The 22,417-nt window shown below is 40.5% G+C and overlaps 1 protein-coding gene across 3 annotated transcripts; it reads right to left on the minus strand.

The window, feature by feature from the left end:
• Positions 1–269: 269 nt before the first annotated feature.
• LOC111221697 (rho guanine nucleotide exchange factor 25-like) lies at positions 270–22,060 on the minus strand. Of its 3 annotated transcripts, none has more exons than XM_022745206.1 (16): positions 21,713–22,060; positions 11,599–11,918; positions 11,398–11,502; positions 7,378–7,505; positions 6,675–6,741; positions 6,311–6,414; positions 6,044–6,113; positions 5,022–5,111; positions 4,818–4,910; positions 4,329–4,379; positions 4,139–4,216; positions 3,863–4,054; positions 3,603–3,783; positions 3,315–3,520; positions 3,076–3,216; positions 270–1,228 (listed from the first exon to the last, which is right to left on the minus strand). In XM_022745206.1, exons 1-16 carry the CDS (start codon positions 21,804–21,806, stop codon positions 1,124–1,126), a joined length of 2,025 nt encoding a protein of 674 aa, XP_022600927.1. In that variant the 5' UTR covers positions 21,807–22,060; the 3' UTR covers positions 270–1,123. The 3 variants fall into 3 exon arrangements, with proteins under 3 accessions (XP_022600927.1, XP_022600928.1, XP_022600926.1); XM_022745207.1 differs by having other exon boundaries at positions 3,136–3,216; positions 11,599–11,921; XM_022745205.1 differs by having other exon boundaries at positions 11,599–11,921.
• Positions 22,061–22,417: the final 357 nt, after the last annotated feature.

Below are 22,417 nucleotides of genomic sequence, written 5' to 3' on the forward strand. Positions count from 1 at the left end.
CATTATAATATATTGGTGCTAAAAGGAGCTTCTGACGTTGATTATCATAAGAAAATTGACATATGAAACAAACATTAAATAAATAAATCACAGAAAATAGATCTTTTCAATGAAGCTTGTGAAACTGTTCCACGCTCAAAAAGTCTTAGTATTCATATCCTCCAGGGTACGTGTTTGCATGGGCCAATTTTATTAATAATGTGCTGGTAAACATGTGAGGAAGTGTTTTATGCTGCAACAAGTTTTTTACATAAATAATGACAAATATCTGAACAGCATTTCTCTTTAATTCTGTGTGTATCAGACATAACAAGTTTTATTGATATGATTCCACATGAGATTATTTACATTCAAGATGACAGTGACACATGAGCACCTCTGTTTTATCTTTGTTCCCTTTTTCCTCTTTCTGCTCGATTATGACACGCGCTTTGTGTGAGTTGTTGTGTGTTTAGTTCAGATAACACTCTAACAATGGCAGGGTTAAAATAGCCCACCAACGGGAAAAACACAAGATATTTGCTAATCTTCAGGGAATACACAGACATACTTCACAGCTCGAAAGGATTCAGATCCCACAGTGAAACTGGAATCTACAGTCACCCAGTGAAGTCAAGGATACAGCCATTTCAGGAAACCGAGCACGACTGTGTTAAGGGATGTGAGAGCCCAGTTCTCTGGCGGAAAAAAGGAATTGGTCCCTTATGAAAAATATTATGCATTACAAAAATATCCATCAGGAAATTTCAGTGGAAAAAGTAAGAAATTTATACATATACAATATGAAGTACATGAAGTCTCTGTGGTGCTTCAAAAACATATTTTCACACACTTCATCTCATCTGTCATCACCCCCTGTAGATGTGTATATGCAGTGTACGCACACACACTCTGACGAACACAATTAAACCAAGATCAAATCCAGATTAGCTTGCACCATGGTGGAATTTGAAAGAAACTTGGAAGGAAATTTGGGACAAAATGTGAAGATGGAGACACTGATACCTTGATAACTTCTTTGCAGGAGTGAAACAAGTCAAACAACGCTGACAGAGCACTCTGACTCAGTCGACGCACTCCTACTTCAGAAGGGTAAAGTGAGTTTGTGTTTCATCGTGGGGCATTACTGCTCGCTCTCTGTGAGCTGATCCAGGTTGTTTGATCCATGTGATGAATAAGTCCCACCCTCACCCTTAAATGTGGCCGCCTGGAGATTAGCAGTCACACCCTGAAATAAAAAGCAACAAATTAATATTTTCTTTCTTGTAAATTTTAATACATGATTCTCAAAGACGTTATTTTGTGTTAAAGTAAAATACATTTGAAATACAGTAGCCACACTGTCAGTTAAATTATTCCTAATTTCTAAACCACCGGAGAATAAAACAATGAGATTAGAATTCAAAAGATTCATCAACACCCTGATTTAAATGTTAAAAATATTCACTACAGAGTAAAGTTTATAACAAATTATTGTGTTAAAGCTGCATTAATTAATTTTTTTAGCCACGTGGAGGCAGCACAACAAGCGGTGAGCGTTATACTACTACATGTGAGTAATCAGCTGCTATTTTACACATCACAAGGTGAATATAAGTCCAATATTTACTCTCCTTTTAGCTCTGTTTTTTGGTGTCCATCAACTCCTGAGAAAAATACCTGTCACTTTAGCAGCTAAATGCTCAAATACGTTCAACAGCTAGCTGCTAACTGTGTCTTTCTGCCTTTTGGCGATAAGCAGGTGCAGTAAGTTTATAGAGCTTTTGTTTTACATAAAAACAATGGTTAAGAGTAATAAACCCAAACAGTAAAGTTTGGGTTCGTCACATAGACATTTGATCAATTGTTGATACAGAAATATTGATTAGTGCCGCTTTAAAAAGGATGTATGTATACTAAATGTCTGTCTTCTCCAACGCTGATATGCACCACATGAAAAACTACAACTTTAGGTTGATGTTAGACACTGGATTTTACTTTTACAATATTAGAGACAGTCAGGGAGGAAGGTGCGACAAAGGCTTGACGCCTGAGGGATCAGCACCTTTGACAAAAAGTTATCAGCTACATAGGAAACCTGTTTGTACGTCTGCACCCAAAGCAGGATGCAAACGCTGCTGATCCAAAAACATAAAGAGGGAGAAACAAGAGGACGGGAGTGACTTTGTGGAATCAGGCCAGATAAACTTGACTAATAAGAGCACCGTGATCAAACCACTTCCTCCTCTTGGTGGAAGTCTGAGCCAACAAGATAAAACAGTAGGTCAGGGGGTTTGGCATAAAGTAGATGACTGACTGACACCATCTAGAGTTTAGGTCATCCAGGTTTTTGAATCAACGCAGGAACAACAACAGGATATTTGACCAAATCACTCAGAGTCATTTCCCCTCATCACCAGTGATCATGACAACAAACAGCCTGAGGCTGCTGCCACAGAGGTAACAGCTCCACTGATCTGATCTACTCTTTAAACCCAGTGAATTTATTTCTACTGTAAACAATAAATAACACTGTAGTTATAAAGTGTATAAAGACCATAGACCAACTAACTAGGTATAAGCTCAAAATTAGGCATTACTCCATCTTATGTCAAGTTTAAATCACCACCACTGACCGCACCAAGGGATGTCACTGTGGACGACACACACACTTCTACGTCACTGCAGCAAGGTGCAAGGTTTCACCAGCGGAGGTCAGCAAACACACGACTTCCACCTGCTGTTAAGTCGCTCTTCATACATTAAGTTCACCCAAATTTTAAAAATACATTTAAAAAAAAAAGCCACCCCTGGTATGAAGCGACCTGTCTGTCAAAGGAATTGTTCACAGGTGTAACTACTTTCAACTGAAGAAAAAGTCACAATGAAACCTGTTCACAGTTTGTTCAGTGGATTATCCAGAGTAATGGAGAGACCGTCGTGTTTTACAACTGGATTCATCTGAACTGTACCGTGATGGCTTCAGACACTGATATCTCAAAACCCGAACATAAAAATAAAAACGTATGATATGCTAATACGTCATCTTAAGAATATGAATTCTGTTTTGCACTGTGTAAATGAAGACTGATGTACCTGCATGCTGTGCTGGCTGCAGGGCGTCAGACCGTTAGACGTCTCACGGTCGTGTCTCACCTCTGTGCACAAACTGAGCTGACGGTGGGAGGACAGTGGCGAGTGAGCTGCTCGAGGTGTCACAGCACAAGGGTTAGAAACCTTAAAAGAGAGACATGAATCAAATAAAGAAGATGTGAGAGAAGGAAAGATGCATGCTTGTGTATTAAACTTATATGGTGTTATTGCTGTACACTCACCGCCTTCGAGGCAGGGCAGTGTTTGGGCGGATGAAGAGAGGGCAGGGAGGCGTTGTAAGAAAGCAGGCGGGGCTGCTGACGTCGGTCCATGGATGCCGAGGAGTGAGGTCGCAGGCCAGATGCTGACGCAGTTGGAGACTTCATGTTCCTGCCCAGACTGTTTGACTTGCTTTCCCTGCGTTGGTACTCTATCGGGGACTGGAGGGCTGCAGTGGACAGGAAGAGATGTCACATTACTCATACGCTCCGAACTCTTACATCTGCAGTTTTATTACTAAACTCTAGTACCATTAAGGAAGTTCCTCTGAGTCTCTAAGATCTGGACCACGTCATTAAGCCAAGCCAGCTGTATTTCCGGAGATAATGCCTGCATGATGAAGCGTGTCACACTGCTGTCCGTCCCCCGGGAGGTCAGGACCAGACAGCATGGATCTTCCTCAGAGTGCTCCTCCACGCCCAAACAGCTGACCTGCAGACGTCAGCCTAACGTTAAACACCAAGGAAAAACACTACACCGAAGATGCATTGAAATATAGTGTTACTCTAACCTTGATGCTGTTTTTAAACGTGTACCCTGGCAACGAGAAGCCTTTTTTCTTGTCAATTGGCTCACTGAAGATGACCAGCTGCTCGAACAGGAAGACCCGCCTCTCCCTCGCTCTGGACAGGAAGCCACTTTCCTGCTCGCTGACAGAGAATGTATCCTGCTGCAGCAGCTTCCCCTGAGCTGTTATTTTACCCTGAAACAGTATGTATGTCACAAACATTGTGAGAGGCCACAAGTTGCCATGGATACGTGTTTAATCTGCGATGAGAGAGCTCACCTCGAAACCTTGGAGCCTGCCTACATTCATCATATCATTACAGCGTTTTGGCACGAAACACATCACCTCCACGGCCCTCTGATGGAGCAAGTTAATTGAAAATCAGTAAGTGAAAATGAGACTTTGGTGCACAGATAGATGTTTGCCACTTACAGATTCACAATACTTATTTGTATTTTTGAGCTCATACCTGCAGCTCCACAACATCCCTTCCCGCTTTACTGTAGTACTTCAGGAAGTCCTGAGGGAACCAGTCAAAGAGAGAATTTTATTTAGTATTTTAGGGATTTTTTAATGGAAGAGAAACATGCCTTTTTCATGCTTTAATTCTAACACAATCTCTGTGCATCTACAGGCTGATGGGATAACTAACTTTCTATTTTATGACAAAAAGTTCCATTAATTTCAAGATTAATTAAAGTTTAAATTTTTTAGTTTTCCCTTTCATGTAATTTTATGTTTAATCTCAGTACCACTTTCTACTAAATCACCATTTATAAAGGGATTGTATACTTTAATGAACGGCTTTAATAAATTAGTTACTTTTCAGATCAGTTATAAGCCATTAATAGGAACAACTTTTGTATTGCCAGGTTGTATAAAATCTTTTCTTACAGTTTTTATTTTATGAATCCAATACACAAGAAATTATGTAAAATAGTGACATTAAACATCAAACCTTCAGCAGCAGCTGATACTTCATGATCCTCTGGACAGGTTTGATGAGCAGGTCATTGAGCTGCAGCCTGTGACCCAACTGCTGCCTGAGATCCTGTCAGGTAAAAAAAAACAAAAAAACAAAGGAGACAAAAGGTTTTAGATATAAATAAAAAGTCTTCAAAGAGCTCCAGTTAAATCTACTGTAATATAAAAGTTTAGTCACCTCAAAGTAGGTCTCAATGTACTCAGAGACAATGTGCTCTGACTTGGGTTTGTTCTGACAGTAAACCACGTACATGTGAAGACGTCGTTCCTGCAGATTTAAGGCAGAGAAACAGTCCATGTGACAGTTATTCTAAACAACACGTGTTTTTTTGCGTGTGAGGGGCCGTGTGAAGAATGAACGGCCAGAACAGAGAGGGAATAAAACCTCTGAGCTGCTCCGACTCTTAGTTTCCTCTCCGTTTTTGTTGCGTTTCTCTTCCCCTGGAGAGTTTTGTGGAAGTTTGGTGAAATCAGTGCAGAAACTTTGCCTCATTAAATAGTTCCAGTGGCTGAGAAAGAATGGTTTAATTTGGCGTGGCTCAATCAAGCATGCTACACTTTGCTGAGTTCAGTGGGATAGAGAAGGTGAGCTGGAAAAGCTGCACCAAATCAAAACATTTTTCCAGTAGTTTATCCTCCCAACCTCCCGCAAGATTACATACTGAAACTGATATGTACAGCGACAATATAAAGTATTTAACACCCTTTTTTATCTGTGTATTTCTGCATTATATCATTGAATCAGCATCTTTTGATTTAGTTTTGTGTTTGCTATTTGTTCAGTATTTGGAGCAATATGCACAGATTTGTTTTCACTTTGACATTAAATGGTCTTTTTTTTCAATCTTCAGAGAAAAAGACTAAAATATGAATAAGTTCATAAGGGGGTGAATACTTTTCATGGCTCATTTTCACACACAGCATGGTCTCTGTGGACCATCTTTCACGCTGACTGTCGGCTTTGACGGCGCTTTAGTGAAACCACAGTGATTACAAAACCTTTTATTCTGCAGCTGCACCTGCGGACAATTGAAGTGTAAGATGAAGTCACATCTGAGTGGCACGGGGCCAACGCTTTACACACAGTTACAGCCCTGAGCTGTGAGACGGCTGCAACCTTCAGCAAAAGTCAAAACATGCGGCGAAATGAAAACAGAGAGTTCTCTTCTACGTTTGTTATTCATTGATCTGGGGACTCACATGTTTGATGAAGAGCTGGGCCAAGCTGTCTGGATCACCCACACATTTCTCCAGCTCTGCCAGGAAATAACTGTGTGACACGAAGCAGGGAGGAACAGACCAAACAAACAAACACACACATAGGCAAGAAACAGGGGACATGGCAAACTGTCAAAAAAAACATGACAAGCTCATTAAAAGTAAAAATGTAAACCATAAGAGATCGTTCGAATTAGAGGAACTGAGCGGGGAGAAAAAAAAAAGACGAAACAGACGTCTCTGACTCACTCTTTATGCCAGTCGTAGATCTGGTGGATGTTTCCAAACACAATCCTGTCCTTCCCCTTCATGTCCTCTGGAACTCCTTGATTGGCCATGGTGACCATGTAGCCCTACACACACACACACACACACACACACACACACACACACACACACACACACACACCACAACACACACACACACACACACACACACACACACACACACACACACACACACACACACACACAGTAATCACATCAATCAGAAGTTGATCATTTCCAGACTCTTTCAGTTTAAGACATAAATATTGTAGAGTGTTATTGATTAAAAGTCTGAGTTCTGTCTTGTATGAAAACAGATTATTTGAAGCCTTGAAGAGAGACACACCTGCACTATGAGGCCGAGATCTTCCACATACAACCGTTCTGTCTCTATGAGTTCTGTCAGCACATATCTGAAGGACAGATTTTAAAACAGCAAATACATGATAATCAGGCAAAAAATAAAAACCAGAAATGTAGGCCTATAGTTGTTAAAGGAACAGTTGACATTTTGGGAAATACGCTCATTTGCTTTTTCACAGACAGTGAGATGAGAAGATCGATACCACTCTGAAGCTACAGCCAGCAGCTGGTTAGCTTAGCTTAGCATAAAGACTGGAAACAAGGGAAAACAGCTAGCAAAATCCTCCAAAGCACACTAATCAACACATTATGTCTCATTGCTTTGATCACTAAAAAAAAGGAAACATAATAAACTTTAGTTTTACGAGAGGTTATGTGTTAGACTATTTCTGTAGGACATAAACTCCCTGAAGTCAGTGCGTGCAGCCAAGAAATAGTCTGGCACATAAACTGGTGCTTGTATAGAGATTTTATTACTATTGGACAGATGAGTCAGACTAGCTGTTTCCCCATTTCTATTTCTTACATGAAGCTAAACTACCCATCTCCTGCCTCCAGTTTCACATTGTACCATACAGACATGAGCGTGGTATCAATCTTCTCACCTGATTCTCGTCAAAGGAAGTGAACAGGTGTATTTCCCGAAACGTTGCACTATTCCTTTAACGTAGAAGCCGAACACCTACATGCTCTTCTCTAAGGCAATGTTTCTCTCCTCTTCGCTGTCCACCGTGGCAGACCACTGACTACCTGAGTCATCAGTCACAGGGCAGCTGTCTTCTCCCTGGAGAGTGTTGATGCTGGATTTTTGACTCTAAAACACACAACAAGATAGTGCAGCTTTTGGTGAGCATCAGTGTAACATATTATGTAAGAGGAAACAAACACAGTGGTGGAAAGTAAGCACAGTAATTTTGTGGTACTTAACTAGAGTATTTCTATTTTCTGCCTCTTTCTATCTTCTTCTCTCTATCTACATTTAAGAGGGAAATACTGAACTTTCTGGTCCACTACATTTACCTAATGGCTACTAGCTACTTTATTGAATACAATTTTAAAATCAAAAACAACATGTGAAGTTACTTTGTCAAAGATTTAACCAGAGGTTCCCAGTGTTTTGGCTTGGGACCCGTTATGTAAAAGCAGCGTCTAGTTGAGGCCCCTTGACATGTTTCTGAAGACTATGCATTGTTAGCAGTTCCACCAAAGAGACATTTCCCCCCTAAAACCTTTCAGATGGTTTCATTTAAACAACAAGTTGGTGCCAAAAGAGGTAAAATTATTCAGTATTTCCCCCAAAAAAGCAAAGATTTTAAAAAAAAAAGGAGAAAACAATACATTTGTGAAGCAGAACTTTTTTTTCTTCTTCTTACAGTGAGGTCACCCCTGCACTAAAACTTTATATAAAGCAGTTAAAAGTAGCTCCACCTCCACCAGCTGTAACAGTAAAATGCTGCTTAGACATGGATGCATGAGTATTAACTATCAAATAATGTCATATAATAATACATTAATCACAAAGCCCATTTTTTTCTGCATGTATGCACTTTTACTTTGGACATTTGAATATGACGATAATACTTCTGTACTTTTACTTAGGAATTAAACCTGTAACGGAGTATCTTCAAATTGCTGCGTTGGTGCTGTTACTTAAGCAAAGGATCTAAATACTGGTGAAAGGCTGTGGCGCACAGTGACGCCTGACCACCGCTCATCAGCCACTCACACTGAAATAACTGAATAGCCTCAGCATCCTTTGACGTAGCCAGCACACATCTGCGGAAAAATAAGAAGATGTGAGGGTCTTAATTCTGGAGAAAACATCAGTAGGGTAATTTCGCTGATCCTCTTTTGGAAAGTCCTGCCCCCCACCCCCACCCCCACCCCCTAAATCTCAAGTAACCTGAGAGTAATAATCACTTTTTAATGTCTCTCCTTGCTGCTGAGGAGACTGTTGGGCAGAGAAATTTGGAAAAGTGGAATCAGGCCTGACGGATGAAGGTGAATAATGAGCAACATTTGCACAATTTGTCAAGTCATATAAAAGAGGTCAGGAATAACTGACCACCGCATGGAGAGTTGTTATATAACAAATACCACGCCTCACCTAAAAGCAGTATAATCTAATGTGAATTTGACTCTAATCCTCTTGACACACCATAGTCTCACCACATTTTGTTCTCTGCCTCAGTGCACTAGATGATAATCCTTCTGTGGAGGCAGTTTGTAGGTCAAATATGCACTTTCTGTTTATTTTACCTTTTTTTTTTTCTTTTTCGCTCTCTCACTGTCTGAGTAGACTGCTCACATCCTCACGCAGCAGCCTGCCCACAAAAATCATCAGATTTAACTTCCATTAAAACTGCTGAGCTTCGCTTTGTGTTTGCTCTTGAGGTTTCTTCCTCTCTTACAGCAGTTATCTCCTCTGAAAACCATGAAAACTTTAAAGGAATAGTTCACCATTTTGGGAAACACACACACACACACATGCTTTCATGTCGAGAAGCTGATTACTGCTCTCACATCTGTACTCAGCAGCTGGTTAGCTTAGCTTAGCATAAATACTGAAAACAGGGGCAACAGCTAGCCTGGCTCTGTCCAAAGGTAACACTTACTAGCACCTCTAAAACTCACTAATTAACATGTTTCAACTGTTTGTGTAATCCTGTAGTACAGAAACTGAAGTGCAAACAAATGTGATAATTTGCTGTTTAACAAGGGATTATGTGGTGAACTAATGTTCTTGCATTTATCAACCTGTCTTTTTTACATTTAAGTTATTGTGTGGATTAAACAACAGAGATATAACGTGTTCATTTCCCCCTCTTTCCAGTCTCTATCCTGGCTCCTGCAACATATTGACCATACGGACATCACTGTGGTATCAACCTTCTCATTTAACTCTCAGCAAGAAAGCGAATAAGCGTATTTCCCAAATTGTCAAACTATTGCTTTAAAGAGACGATAAGTCTTTCTAATCACAGCAGCACAAGAATAGAGGAGTAAGGAGCCAAAGTAAATATAAAGCTGAAGGTATCTATGACGTAATTTTATCCCAACAGGCTATTAGACTGAAAAAGGCTAAAAGTGAGGACAGTAATTTATCGAGCTGACTTGAGAGGTGAAAGGATTTGAACTGTTCAAAACCCGTTTCTACTTATCTGTTATGTAAAGCTTATGAAACTTGACTCTGTCATCCTTGGAGGAGAACTGCCCGACATCCAAAGGCCAGTTTCTCACCTTGCCTTTAGGCCTCTTCTTCTTCTAATTTCAGAGTAAACTCCTCACCCCCAACCCTGACCCTGTTTCAGCCTGTTACAAACTGCTTGGTTAGTTGATTACTTCCAGATGCCGTCTCGAAAAGCCCACAGGATTGATTCCATTCACCAGGGCCTTTCAAGGAGCGCTCAGTACAGTGAAGGGTTTCAAGAAAGAAGCGGTGTGTGCGCTCGTGTGTGAGCACACACACAAAATATGCAACAAAATGTGAGAATATGTTCTGTTCATTTGGCACAATTGATGGAAGTAAAATTATGTGTGAAAATAAGATCCCTTTCTGATAATGAAACAGCTGAACAGGATGTAGAGGTATCTGTGTATGTTTATAATTCATAGTTTGAGTGTGAGTTGCCTTGATATTTCAGTGTATATGCTTCAGTACATACATATAAATTATTAGTTTATGAGACCTGCATTACCTAAGGGTTGATGATGAGAGAAGCTCCAGTGAGAGAATTATAGTTATTGTCCTGGGAGTGTTTTACCTCCATAATTCAAACATTCAAATGTGTTTTTCTTCAACTCATTTCAATATATGTTCTTATCAAAAAGTACCATTTTATACACTGTGTAATTTCATCTCATCACAATAGTAACCTATAAGTATTATACACAACAGTTTCCCAACTATTTTTTGCACTGCATCTGATTTTTATATTGACTTGACTTGTAGATCAAACGACCAAAGTAATGGCTTGTCTCTAATGCAGATCAAATATTTGGATTTTAAAACACATAAATAATGTGTTTTATCTCCTTTTATCATCATAGAAAATCTCCCTTCATTTTGGTTCTTCATAATATTAACTAGTTCGGGCCAACTACAATCTACAAAGTTTAATTATTATTCCTTTTTGTCGAATCATATTGTTTCTTCACAGCCCACTGACGAATGTCCCTGAGTCCAGTCCCAGTCTCTGGCCCAGAGGTTGGGAACCACTGTTATATATGGTAATAGAATATCTGACAACTTGTGATATGATTGTTATGACTCTGATCCTTTAATCCAACTATAGCAAATCTAAATTTGGCCTCAGACAAAAAGACAGAAAAAGCCTTTGAATCAAGACCTCTCAGTATTGATTTGCATGCGTGTGCTTCACCAAGACGCACAATGAAAGTCTTGGACTTTATTGTGTTATCCTTGATATGTGTGTGATTAAATATCTATTTTCACTCTTTTCTCATACAAACTGCTCATACTTTGTGTGTGTGTGTGTGTGTGTGTGTGTGTGTGTGTGTGTGTGTGCGTGTGGGTCCTCACAAGTATAGCAGGACAAACGTGTGTGTGTAGGTGCATGTAAACAGAGATAGAAAAAGATTTAACGGAACAACATTGAATAGATGAATAGAAAAGACAAAAATAGTAGAAGAATAGAATAGAATAGGATAGAATAAAATAGAATAGAATAGAATAGAGTCATTACTAGACTCTGTGTGTCTCTGTCCTGCAGGAGGTCAGATAAGTGGCTCTGACACGACGGCTGTGTAGGAGAAGAAGCTGCTGGACTTGCCAAACTGTCTCTCCACACCTGTACAACACAAAAATAAACAGCCATTAGAAACAAGCAGACAAAGTGTGCTTCCTTAGGGTGAATAAATGTGTAATGTAAGTCTTTATGGCTCACCGTGTCTCCAGAGGGGAGGATGGTGTAGTTACCGTGCGGTTCCAGGGGCCTCGGTTGAGCCTCACTGTGGGAAAGAAGCAAAGGCGGCTGCCTCCCGTCTGACCTGCACATCTGCTTCTCGACTTTTCCTGCTCCTCCTCTGGCATCAGAGCTCAGTTTGCGGACGGGGTTGGTGAGCCATTTCTTCAGGGCACTGACAGGGTGCCGTGATCCTCCAGATGAGGAGTGTGAGCCGGGGCTGGAGCTGCCTGAGGCCTGGTGGGGCACAGAGCCCACTGATGGGGCGATACTACCATCACTGCCCGCCATAGAGTACGACTCTGCTGCAGAGAGAGAGTGAGAGGGAGTGAGAGGGAGAGGAAGGGGGAGAAAAGGGGGAAAAGGATTGGGTTAAAATACAGCCGCTAATTGTGGGGTACATCCTCTCAGGTCAGATGGCGCAGACAGATTTCTGCACAAAAATGTTGTTCAATTTCCTGTGTTAAACCCTAACTGTAACTTTAGTAGCTGCAGCTACTGTACCTACCGGTCCTAAATTATTATAAACACAAAAACAGATCTGTTCTCACAACTCATGCATTTAACTGGAAATTTTATACCAGTTAGACTGCTAGCATTTGTTGTACAGTGTTAAAAGAAAATGTAGCTAAACCAAAAATGTGGTAACAACAACCAAAGAAATCTGTGTAATTCACACAGTATTTTTTTTTTACTAAACTTTACAAGACAGGATGGATGTAAAATAAAATATAACTAAACACAGACAGTCTCATTTTCAATCCAATGACAAAAGCATTATTTGTATTCATAGAGGCAGACCTCATGTTGTGTAGGATGGAATGACGTTTTAATTAGATAAATGCAGAAATACAGGAATATAGACATCCTGTATTTACAGTTTTAACAAAATGTACTTTAAATAGACAGTAAAGGTTCTTGTTATGAAGCAGATTAGCCACTGTTAATGTTATGTTAGTATGTATGATTAGATTATTATTATTGATGCATAGCCAGAATGTTAGTGTTGTTCCTGGTCAAAGAGGAGCTCATTTCAAACTATTTTATAATCAAAATAGTTTCAAAAATTGTCCAGCTTTCTTGAAATTGTACACACAGTAAGTATGGTCCTTGAGTAATAAATGTATTTGCCACCACTGGTTATTCATTTTAATATTTTTTCCATGGAATCACGACACTGTGAATACTGGATCTGAAAATCTACACTGGGCTATAAATTACACTATAAATCATTATAGTCCTGCTTGTACCAACTGTGGTGACTGTAAACTCTCTGCGGCTACAACTCTGACCCCTGTTTCACCTTCGTGCCGACTTATAATGTGAACAGTGGATGAATCATTCAAAGGTTCGAGGGAGTTTTTTGGATTCTGTGACTTCAAGTCATTTAAAACTGATCTCATCACGTCCGCACTAATCTGCCCTCGATCTACTACCCAGGCTTGACCAACACTGGAGCTGACACCCTTTTACGCCACAGCTGGATCTTGTTTCCCGCTTTAAGTCTCTAGACTGTGGAAACTGGTACCTAATCTTCAACCACACTGTTTTAATCAGGCATCCTAACAGCAACATTTCACTCTGTTCTGCTGATGGTAGCAAAGTGGAATCTTTCAGGAGCCCCACTTTGTCGTTTTGGACTCTTCCCAGAAGCCACTATTCCCTGTCAGCACATTTATGTAAGCTGTAATCATAATAACAAGCTTTCAAGAAGCCAGTGAAAATCTGGGTCAGCCATTTGCCAAAACTGCCTGATACAGCTATTAAACAAGACACCATATTGACAGTAAAATACTGAATGATGTGTTTTTCTTCCTGCTCCATTTCAGCTCTCCTTCTATTTAATGGGGACTAGCAAAATCTTCCCTAAATACCACATCCACCGTTCATGACACTGGCTTTTTTGTGTTGCTTTTACTCACATATATGTACTGTACATGCTGGTCCCTTGAGCTGACTGTCAGACAAAAGTTTAGTCTCCCATAAAACAATCTAGACATTTATATCAGGCTTCAATAATTAATTTCAATGATTAAACTAATTCATCATCTGGCAAAGTCACATTCCATTACTCATTTCAGTAATGGGATGATTTAGAGGGAAGTGTGGAGGGTCAGGGTGTGTGTGTGTGTGTGTGTGCGTGTGTGTGTAAAGAGAGAGAGTGTGTTTGTGTGTGTGTGTGTGTTTCTGTTGATCCTTGGGGGAAGGGTTGAGAGGTCCTAATGAATCTTATCACAATTCATGCTGACCAACGATAATCAATCAGTTTAGGATGATAGGAGAAAGGAAGCTGATTCAGAAAAACACAAAGTACAGCTGAGAATGATGGGAAGGTCATTAGTTTTGCAAATATCTTGGTCATAAAACAAAGTTCTGCAGCGACTGAAATTTTGAAGGTTCAATCATTATAATTCATCCTGAATGGAAAGCTTGCACCAAATCAGTCCATTAGACATTGAGACAAGTTACTAAAAATAATTTAAAAAATGTTCACCTGCTGTTGGCACTATAGAGGGAAAGTCAGGGGATCAACAGTGTCATTAGGATTCATCCTCTGGGACCATGAGCGTCTGCGCCAAATTTCAGAGTCGATTATTATATATATTATTGAGATATTTCATTCTGGACCAAAGGTATAGACCTATCAATCGACACTGTCATAAAAACAGATAAAGCCTGTGTTGTCAAATCCAGTCTGTCTCACAATCTTCACTGCATGCCGCTGTCTCTCTCATGTATTTCCTGTCACTTTTCACAGTAGTTTTGTTTCGCTCAGTATAATAAGAAGAGACCAAACATCCCAACAATTGACCAGAGAATGTCAGACTGGCTTTACCAGCCACATCCTCAACTATGTGACCCAAATAAAAACAGAAATTCACTTTTTGCAAACATCTACAAAAGTCCACATACACACAAATATAGCCATCTGGTCTCCTTGTTGTTGTTGTTGTTGTTTTTTAATCTATCAAGGTCAGGCCATACAGGACCACTAATGACCAACTCACCATCTGTTGAAATGATACAAGTGCGCCATACTGCAGGTTTTCCTGCGAAAACATCGACACTTTCTCTGAACTGACCCGTAATTGTGTGTGATGGTCACTGTGACGTCCAAATCACTGCTGAGCTGAGCAACTCAGCTTGTCGTGTTTGTTTGAGACACTTATGTAATGTGTCATTTTCCCACGGAGCAACAGCTGGAGCACCATCCGGACTGCAGGGAGTGTCAGCAGTGCGTGCAAGCATGCATGCTGTGAACGCATCCTCACAGGCGGGAATTATGGACATCCAAATGACATTGAACACTTTTATCTTGTGTAAACTTTGTGTCGACAAAAATAGTGAAACGTTAATGTAAATTCTAAGTTTTTTCTCACACTTCAGCGAGGCTGATTGGTGTGACTTGTCAGCTGTGGAGGTGGCTTCGTGTGTAACTCAAATTCTCTAGTGCAGGCAGATTGATGGATGGTTTAAGGTTGGGAGGGGTTTGACTCTCTCTCTCTGTGACCCCATTGGCTCAGACAACACACCTACCCAGATGGAAAGAGATGGCAGCTAACAGGACCAAACATTAGCATGGGGTCAATCAACCTGCCAGTAATCCTGTTCTGTTGCACTGAAGCACTATCAGCTCAAACACTGCCAGCAAATTGTACAACCCCGCGGCTTGACAGTTTGAAATGTGAGAGCAGAAACTAACTTGCTGCTGAAATTGAGCAGACTGTTTGTGTAGTTTTTGGAATATTTTTTTATTTCCGTTCACAACAGAAAAGGAAAGTCACTTGGCTTTACTTGGATTATGCATTTTACTTTGTGATTTCCTACATTTCCATATCCACACTTCCTCACATTGTCTTCAGTTGTTCAGTTAATTTACTGACCCATACAAAAGCTATGAATGATAACAATGTGCAGGGGTTTTGTGTCTTAGACCTGCAGGTGTTCAGGTGACTCTGTCCACTCCTGAAGACTGGCTTATTGTGACTTTAACTCTACATCTTTTAATTGGTAGTTCATTTATGAGTAAAGTGGCAGTTTATCAATTAGAGTAGGACATTGTCTGTCATCAATGAACAATATGACGTGATGCAATTTAATGAGGAATTAGTATCCATCGCTGAATCACAATGTGTAATTGCAAGGGGTGGATATTATCCACTTGAATTATTTCTGGTTACTTTTAAACCAAAACACTGAGACGCTATGTCACGGCACAGTTGAGGGCTAAGTGGCATAATTACACATAGAGTTACATTATAAAACTAAACTGCTTTTATATTGTTGGGTGTATAAAGAGAAGACCGTTCTCATGATAGAGTACATTTGTGCTTATCTGGCTCCGATGGGAGAGCGAGTGCTGCTTCCATGACCTACTTTATATCATGGAAGTGCTGTTGAGGTGCTCTCTCTCTCTCTCTCTCTCTCTCTCTCTCTCTCTCTCTCTCTCTCTCTCTCTCTCTCTTTCTCTTAAGGCAGATGGTTTGGAGACAGTTAACTACTTCCCCCACTCAACCCCATAAATGGTCACAGTCAGTAACAGCAGGAATTATTGAGAAGCTGTTGGACCGGTGCTTCAAAGAGCATGATGACACTTCACCAGCTCCAAGCATGACTAAAGCTTTGCACATGTTACGTGCCAGGCCTTCATTTGTGTGCCACGTGTATATGGGACCTGATTGCTGTTGGTGCTTCATATTATGTACACAGTGTTGGATGAAATCATCATTACTGATATCAGCGCCAACCATTTGTGGCTCAAAAGGTCTGCTTCACTTCCTGTTGAAATACTGCCAAGAAAAATACCTCAATCCACATCGCTGTCATCAACAAACCTACAAATCAGCCACTCTCACATTGTCTGCATCCATTCAATCCTTAGCAGGATTAATGCACAGTTTATCAATCTGGGAGAGTGACTGAATAGACCACACACACACGCGCACACACACACACACACACACACACACACACAACAACCACACACACACACACACACACACACACACACACACACACACACATAAATATGTCATCTTCCTAGCTCCACATTACATTTTAATTCCAGGCACAGGACCTTTAGCATTTACATGCTAATGTTTAGGTCCTTGCTTTATTGCATAATGTCACTGTCGCAGATAAAGTACAGAATGGAGCTCAAGCTTAAACCAGGGTCTGATTAGATCGACCACCTACTCACATACTCATCTCTACTCTATCCTATGGTATAAATTTGGATGCAGCCGCTACCAACAGCTTTGACTTTTCAGTCCTTGGCCTGAACTGCCTGAAAAAAAAAATAGTGTGAGGTGTGAGAAGTGCGATAAATGTCCTCAGGTGATGTCAACGTTGGTTCCGGCTGAAGTCTGAAAATGAAAACATCTGTCAGTGTAGCGTTAGAAAGAAGAGAGCTTAACAGACTATACTGCAGCCTGGTCGATAGCTCTGGCTCTCCTGCATCGATTCTGATACTTTTTAAACTGTCCTTGGTGAGTTTGACAGTGTTAGTTGTTAATCAGACCAGCGTGTGTCTTTCTGATCTATGACAAGAATGATTATGATTAATATCCCTTCACCCTCACATGTGATTACATCCTGCATGTTGACAATTGACCCAGTTCGAGTCTCTACAATCTTGTCGGACACCACTTCCTTTTTCCCACGGCACCGCAGGCCGCTGAATCTCGCTCGTACACTGTGGTCACTCTTCCTACTGTAGTTTTTGTCTCTCACCCCAAAAAATCATCTCAGTCTACTCCATCTCCTCTCAGTGAAGGTCTGGCTAAGGTCAGGTTTGAGTTCAGGTTAAAACTGAGTATTAAATGCAACACACAAGTTTCACAGGTCTTTGCACTGGCATCAGACAGCTCCCTCCTTACCGCTGCCCCGAGTCCTAACTGAACATGAAGAAACAGAATTGAGTGACTATGCACCACAGAGCTGGAACAAACGTCCAGAGGACAGAAGACTTGTCCCTTCTTTGACTATACTTCTAAATTGAGGTTTAAAATGTTTACTCTCTCCACTGCCTTTGACTGAACTTTAAACTGTCAGCACAACATTGACATATTATCATCTTATACAGAAACATTAGCATTTATTTTAAGTCGTGTCTGGTGATAGGTGTCAGTGTCTTGGTCTCAAACATTTCACAATGGGTAAATATCTGGCTCTTTAGCTGATACAGGCTCCACTATGTTCAACAGCGAGTTGCTAACTTTGTCTGTCTGCTGTTTGGTGCTAAGCAGTGAGCATGCAGCAGGTTTCTCAAAGCTTTTGGCTGAAAACAGGTGTCTGCTGCAGCTGTTATGTGTATGTGTATGTTGCTGAGAATGAATCAAAACAGTGAACTTGAACGATGAGCTGAAAGACACTAAAACGCAGAGTCAGGTGATCATTCTCTGTGAGTTTGTCACTACTTGTTTCTGTTCATATTCTTCCTGTCAAGGGTTTCTATGCTTTAAATTAGCATTTTATTGTTTTCATCCATATCTCATGTTTTAATGCATTATATAAAGCACTTTGAATGCTGAAAAGGAGATTGAGTTGTCTGCACCTGCTGGACCCTTCCCTCGTAGGGACACAAGACCACATCTCACTGACTAATTGTGCGCTTTAATGCAAATCCAGTTGAAAATAAAGATCAGCCAGTCCAATGGTTCAATGACAATATTAGAGCAAAACACCCAGCAATCAAATTCAAAAATGCAAAATGGCTAAGTCGATATGTAGTCTACCACATATGTATGTGTTCTGTGTAACTAAACACTTTTGTGCTTGTTAGTCATCATGTTTACTTCTTCACATACTGGCAGTGACAACCTCACACACACTGGTGGGCTAATGGACTATTAGTCATGCTGGTTTCTGAGCCAGAGTGATGCATGTGTAATGAGACAGTGAGATTGCTGGCAGGACATTCAAGTAAATTTCCAAGCAAGTTTCCCAAACATACTTTATCCGGTGGTGTTTCTCTGTAGCTGTCGGACATTGTACCAAATGAAATGACACACTCAATGAGAGAGGGGTTGCAAAATAAAGAAGTAATGGGGAAGAAGTCTTCAGGGGAGGTAGAGTGACATCAAAAACCCAAGTGCACATAAGAACAACTCAAAAACGAAGCAAAGGCTGCCCAGCAAAAGTACATCACTCCTTGAAAAGGTATGGAGGAAGAGACAAACAGAGACAAAAAAAGAGAGCCAATACTACCCTGACTTTGATTGCTAGTCTTTCTATAAACACAAAGCAAACTCATCCACAGACTCACAAACAGACGAAAGAAGGTATTTTTAGAGTCACGGGGTTGAAAGCATCTTGTATAACAGCAATACTGACATCACGTCACGCAGGCGATGTGTATCCCAGAGAAAAGTGCCATAGATGTTCTATTAAGCTTTGTGAACAAAGGTGAGAAAGCAAGGCATCTCAGCACACAAGTGTTTTCATTTTCACATTTCACACGTCTATTTGTGGGTCTGTCAGAGCAGTGGAGCTCACGGAGGAGCTGCTCTGTAATCACTCCCCGAGCAACTGGAACAACTGAGGATTTAGGAGTCGAGGGCAGTAATGGGACGTGTTTACGTGTTTATGTATGTGCCTGTGTGTGTGCATGCTCAAACGTGTGTGTGTGTGTAGAGCTGCCTTTCCTCTGAAACAGTGGTCACAGTAGTGTAGGGGTACAGATTAAGGAAATCACTTTCTGTTTTTACCTGCTGCCACACACATATATCCACACAGAACAGCAGTCAGAAATGCATCTGATATGGAAAAACTACAACAACAAAAAACTAACCCTACAGCAGGAACAAAAAGATAAGAGAGCAAAGTCTTTGTAATGTAAACTAATGCCTTCATCTCATAGTATTTAAAATTTGTGCTATGCTAACTGCCAAACTGCTACATATGTATTCCCAGAACTGACGAAATGTATGAAAAGTTATCTGATTTCTCCAAAATATGAAAACATAAAACATGTATAAATATATCAATAAATGATATTGTTAGTTAAATAATTAAAATGGAGCGTAAAAAAGAAAAACATTTAAACTCCAAACAGTTGGTTAAAACAGAAAAAAACCCCATCAATCACTGATTTGTTACTCATGTAACCGTAGCTAAAGCATTTTAGCAGCACAGTTACCGAGTCAGCTACTTGGAAGTTCAGAGACACTGTCACTCTTCATCAAGAAGCACAGTAAAAAACTTGGACTGTGTTATCCTTGATGTGTGTGTGATTTAATATCTATTTCTCTTTTCTCATACAAACTGTGTGTGTGTGTGTGTGTGTGTGTGTGTGTGTGTGTGTGTGTGTGTGTGTGTGTGTGTGTGTGTGTGTGTGTGTGTGTGTGTGTGCGCGTGTGTCTGTGGTTAGGGGTCTAGTTTTTTATGGAAAGGAATGTCGGGACAGTGACTCATTGACTCTTGTGTTTCCATGATTCGGTGATCAGAAGCATATTCAGAGACACTCCAGAGATCCAGATGTGACTTTATCACTGTTTTTTTTTTTTGACTGTTTGGAACATGAATCACTCACTGGGTTGTACCTCTTGTTGTACCTGTATCACATCACTTCCCAACACAGCCTGAAAATTTACAGTGAATCAAACCTGAAGACAATTTGTGAAAGTGACTCTCTACCTTGTCTCTAGGTAAAAATCCAAAAACAAAACCTGTGTTATTTTTGGGAATGCTTTCTAAAAGTCTATTTTGGTATTTCATGCGGTTATGCACATTTAAAGGAATAATCCGCTGTTTTTTAGCTCTCTATCCCCTTAATGGTAGAAGCAATGATCAATATAGAGTATCAGCGCTCTCAGTATCTCTAACCCAGAGCATCCCAGATGTCAAGTAGCCCACCATGGTGCAATCAAAGTCCACATCTCAAAATAGAAGTAACACTACCTATGCTATGTCTTGTCTAATACTTGTATCAGAGATGCATTTGCCTCACAAATGTACAAGTATACCATATAATAGACACTATTTTTGACAAACTTAAGTCAAGAGGAAATGAAAAGGCAGTTTTCTAGCTACTTTCTGCAGTTACTGTTTCTATAAACTGCTATTTGCTGACAGCATCCTGCCCAGTGGTAACACTGTTTGCTTGGTTGCTAAATCTGGCTGAGGTAGTCACCAACAATAGTGAGTCAGTAGGATTAATATAGGGATTTTCACGTTTAGGCTAATCCCTCCTACTGTCAAAATATTAGCCATTGCTTGATTGTTGTACATACAGTATTGCATTTACACAATTCTACAAACCACAAACACACAACAGGTAAAACTGTAGGATGTTAATTAGCCTCTCATGAGGTCTATAATTAGCCTCAAGGGGTGTATATCTGGTGTGTAGTAGAAATGGGTATTATAGAAATGGTTGACACCAGTAAGAGCTGGGTTGTAAGTGGAGGTGGTTTTTAGACCATCTCTGAGTATATTTCACACGTTCTTTTGGCCATTTTTCTACAAATTCAGGTAACATTTGAGGTTGCCATGACATCCACAATACAAGGAGTGAAGCATTCCTTCAAGTAGTCTAATCTCCGTCCACTGGCTACCACATTGTTGTTTATATAAACCTCCTAGCAGGTGGATAGGAGGGAGGACACATAATAATCTCCACTTTTTCCCTAAATTTTGCATTAAACATGAAGGACATATGCAGCAGGTGCCTTACATAACTTTGCTCAGACAGCATCATCCTCTGTTTTAGAGTAATCTACTACAAGCTGCGACCCTCTTAGTGTTCCAGTAAGACTGGAAAGTAAATGAATGGAAAATATAACATTTTGGGAAATAAATGTGTAAAGAAAGATTGAGTAGATTTTATTTTACTTTATACCATATAAAAACCAGCTCTAGCTTTGCAGGACTCTAAGAGAAAGGGACACCTGAGTGCATTGGCTATGATTACAAAACATGATGTACAATTAACAAAATTAACTGTCTGCAACATCTTTGGGAAGTCAGAAAAACAACCTAATATACTAAATATGAGTAAAAAGGAAAATCCTTTAAACTTGATGTGTAGACTTTATCCCACGGTCAGAAAACATCTACAGTAAATCTCCTCCTGAAGAGCAGAGCATCTACGTACCTCTGACTCGGACAAAGCAGCAGCCACATTTGCTGAGCAGTTTTCTGAACAGGTGCTGACACCCACACCCTCGCTGGTGGTGACCCCCTCTCATGATGATCCACTCCTGCTGCTAGACCCAATACTATCAGAAGCAGGCATAGTGCTGGAAGGACACACACATAAGCACATGCACACACACTATTCCTGTGGTAATCCCACGAGGAGATGAGAGGAAAAGTGTTCACAGTGCTCAACAGTCATTGTCCAAATCTGAGTACAAAAACCCTGAGACAAAAATGCTGTTACTATCCCATGATTTGAAGACAAACAGCAGCAGAAAACCAGAGAGGCCGTCCTCTCCTCCACTCCCGAGCCTCTCTGTGTGGTCAGATAGTGGGCAAAGATTATGAGAGGGACCAAAAGTAAGTGAGGGAGCGACAGAGAGGCAGGGAAGGGGAGGAGCTGTGATGAGGGAAGGGATGGTAGCTAACATGCTGCACTGCTGTGCCAGCATCTGTTTCCCCGTCCCACCTCCTCCCGTTTCTCCTTCTTCCCCTTCTGTTCACTCTCCCCTACATCTTCACACCTCCTCATCAGCTTCCCTTCTCTTCTCTCTACAGTCCTGAGCAATGAAACATAAATGGACTTTCCAAGATTTCCATCCGTACAGATTAACTCCCCATTCAATGTTTTGTCATTTTTGGCCATGTTAATGGCATGTCT

Source organism: Seriola dumerili, unplaced genomic scaffold (assembly GCF_002260705.1).
Source record: "Seriola dumerili isolate Sdu_G_001 unplaced genomic scaffold, Sdu_1.0 BDQW01000088.1, whole genome shotgun sequence".
NCBI lineage: Eukaryota > Metazoa > Chordata > Actinopteri > Carangiformes > Carangidae > Seriola > Seriola dumerili.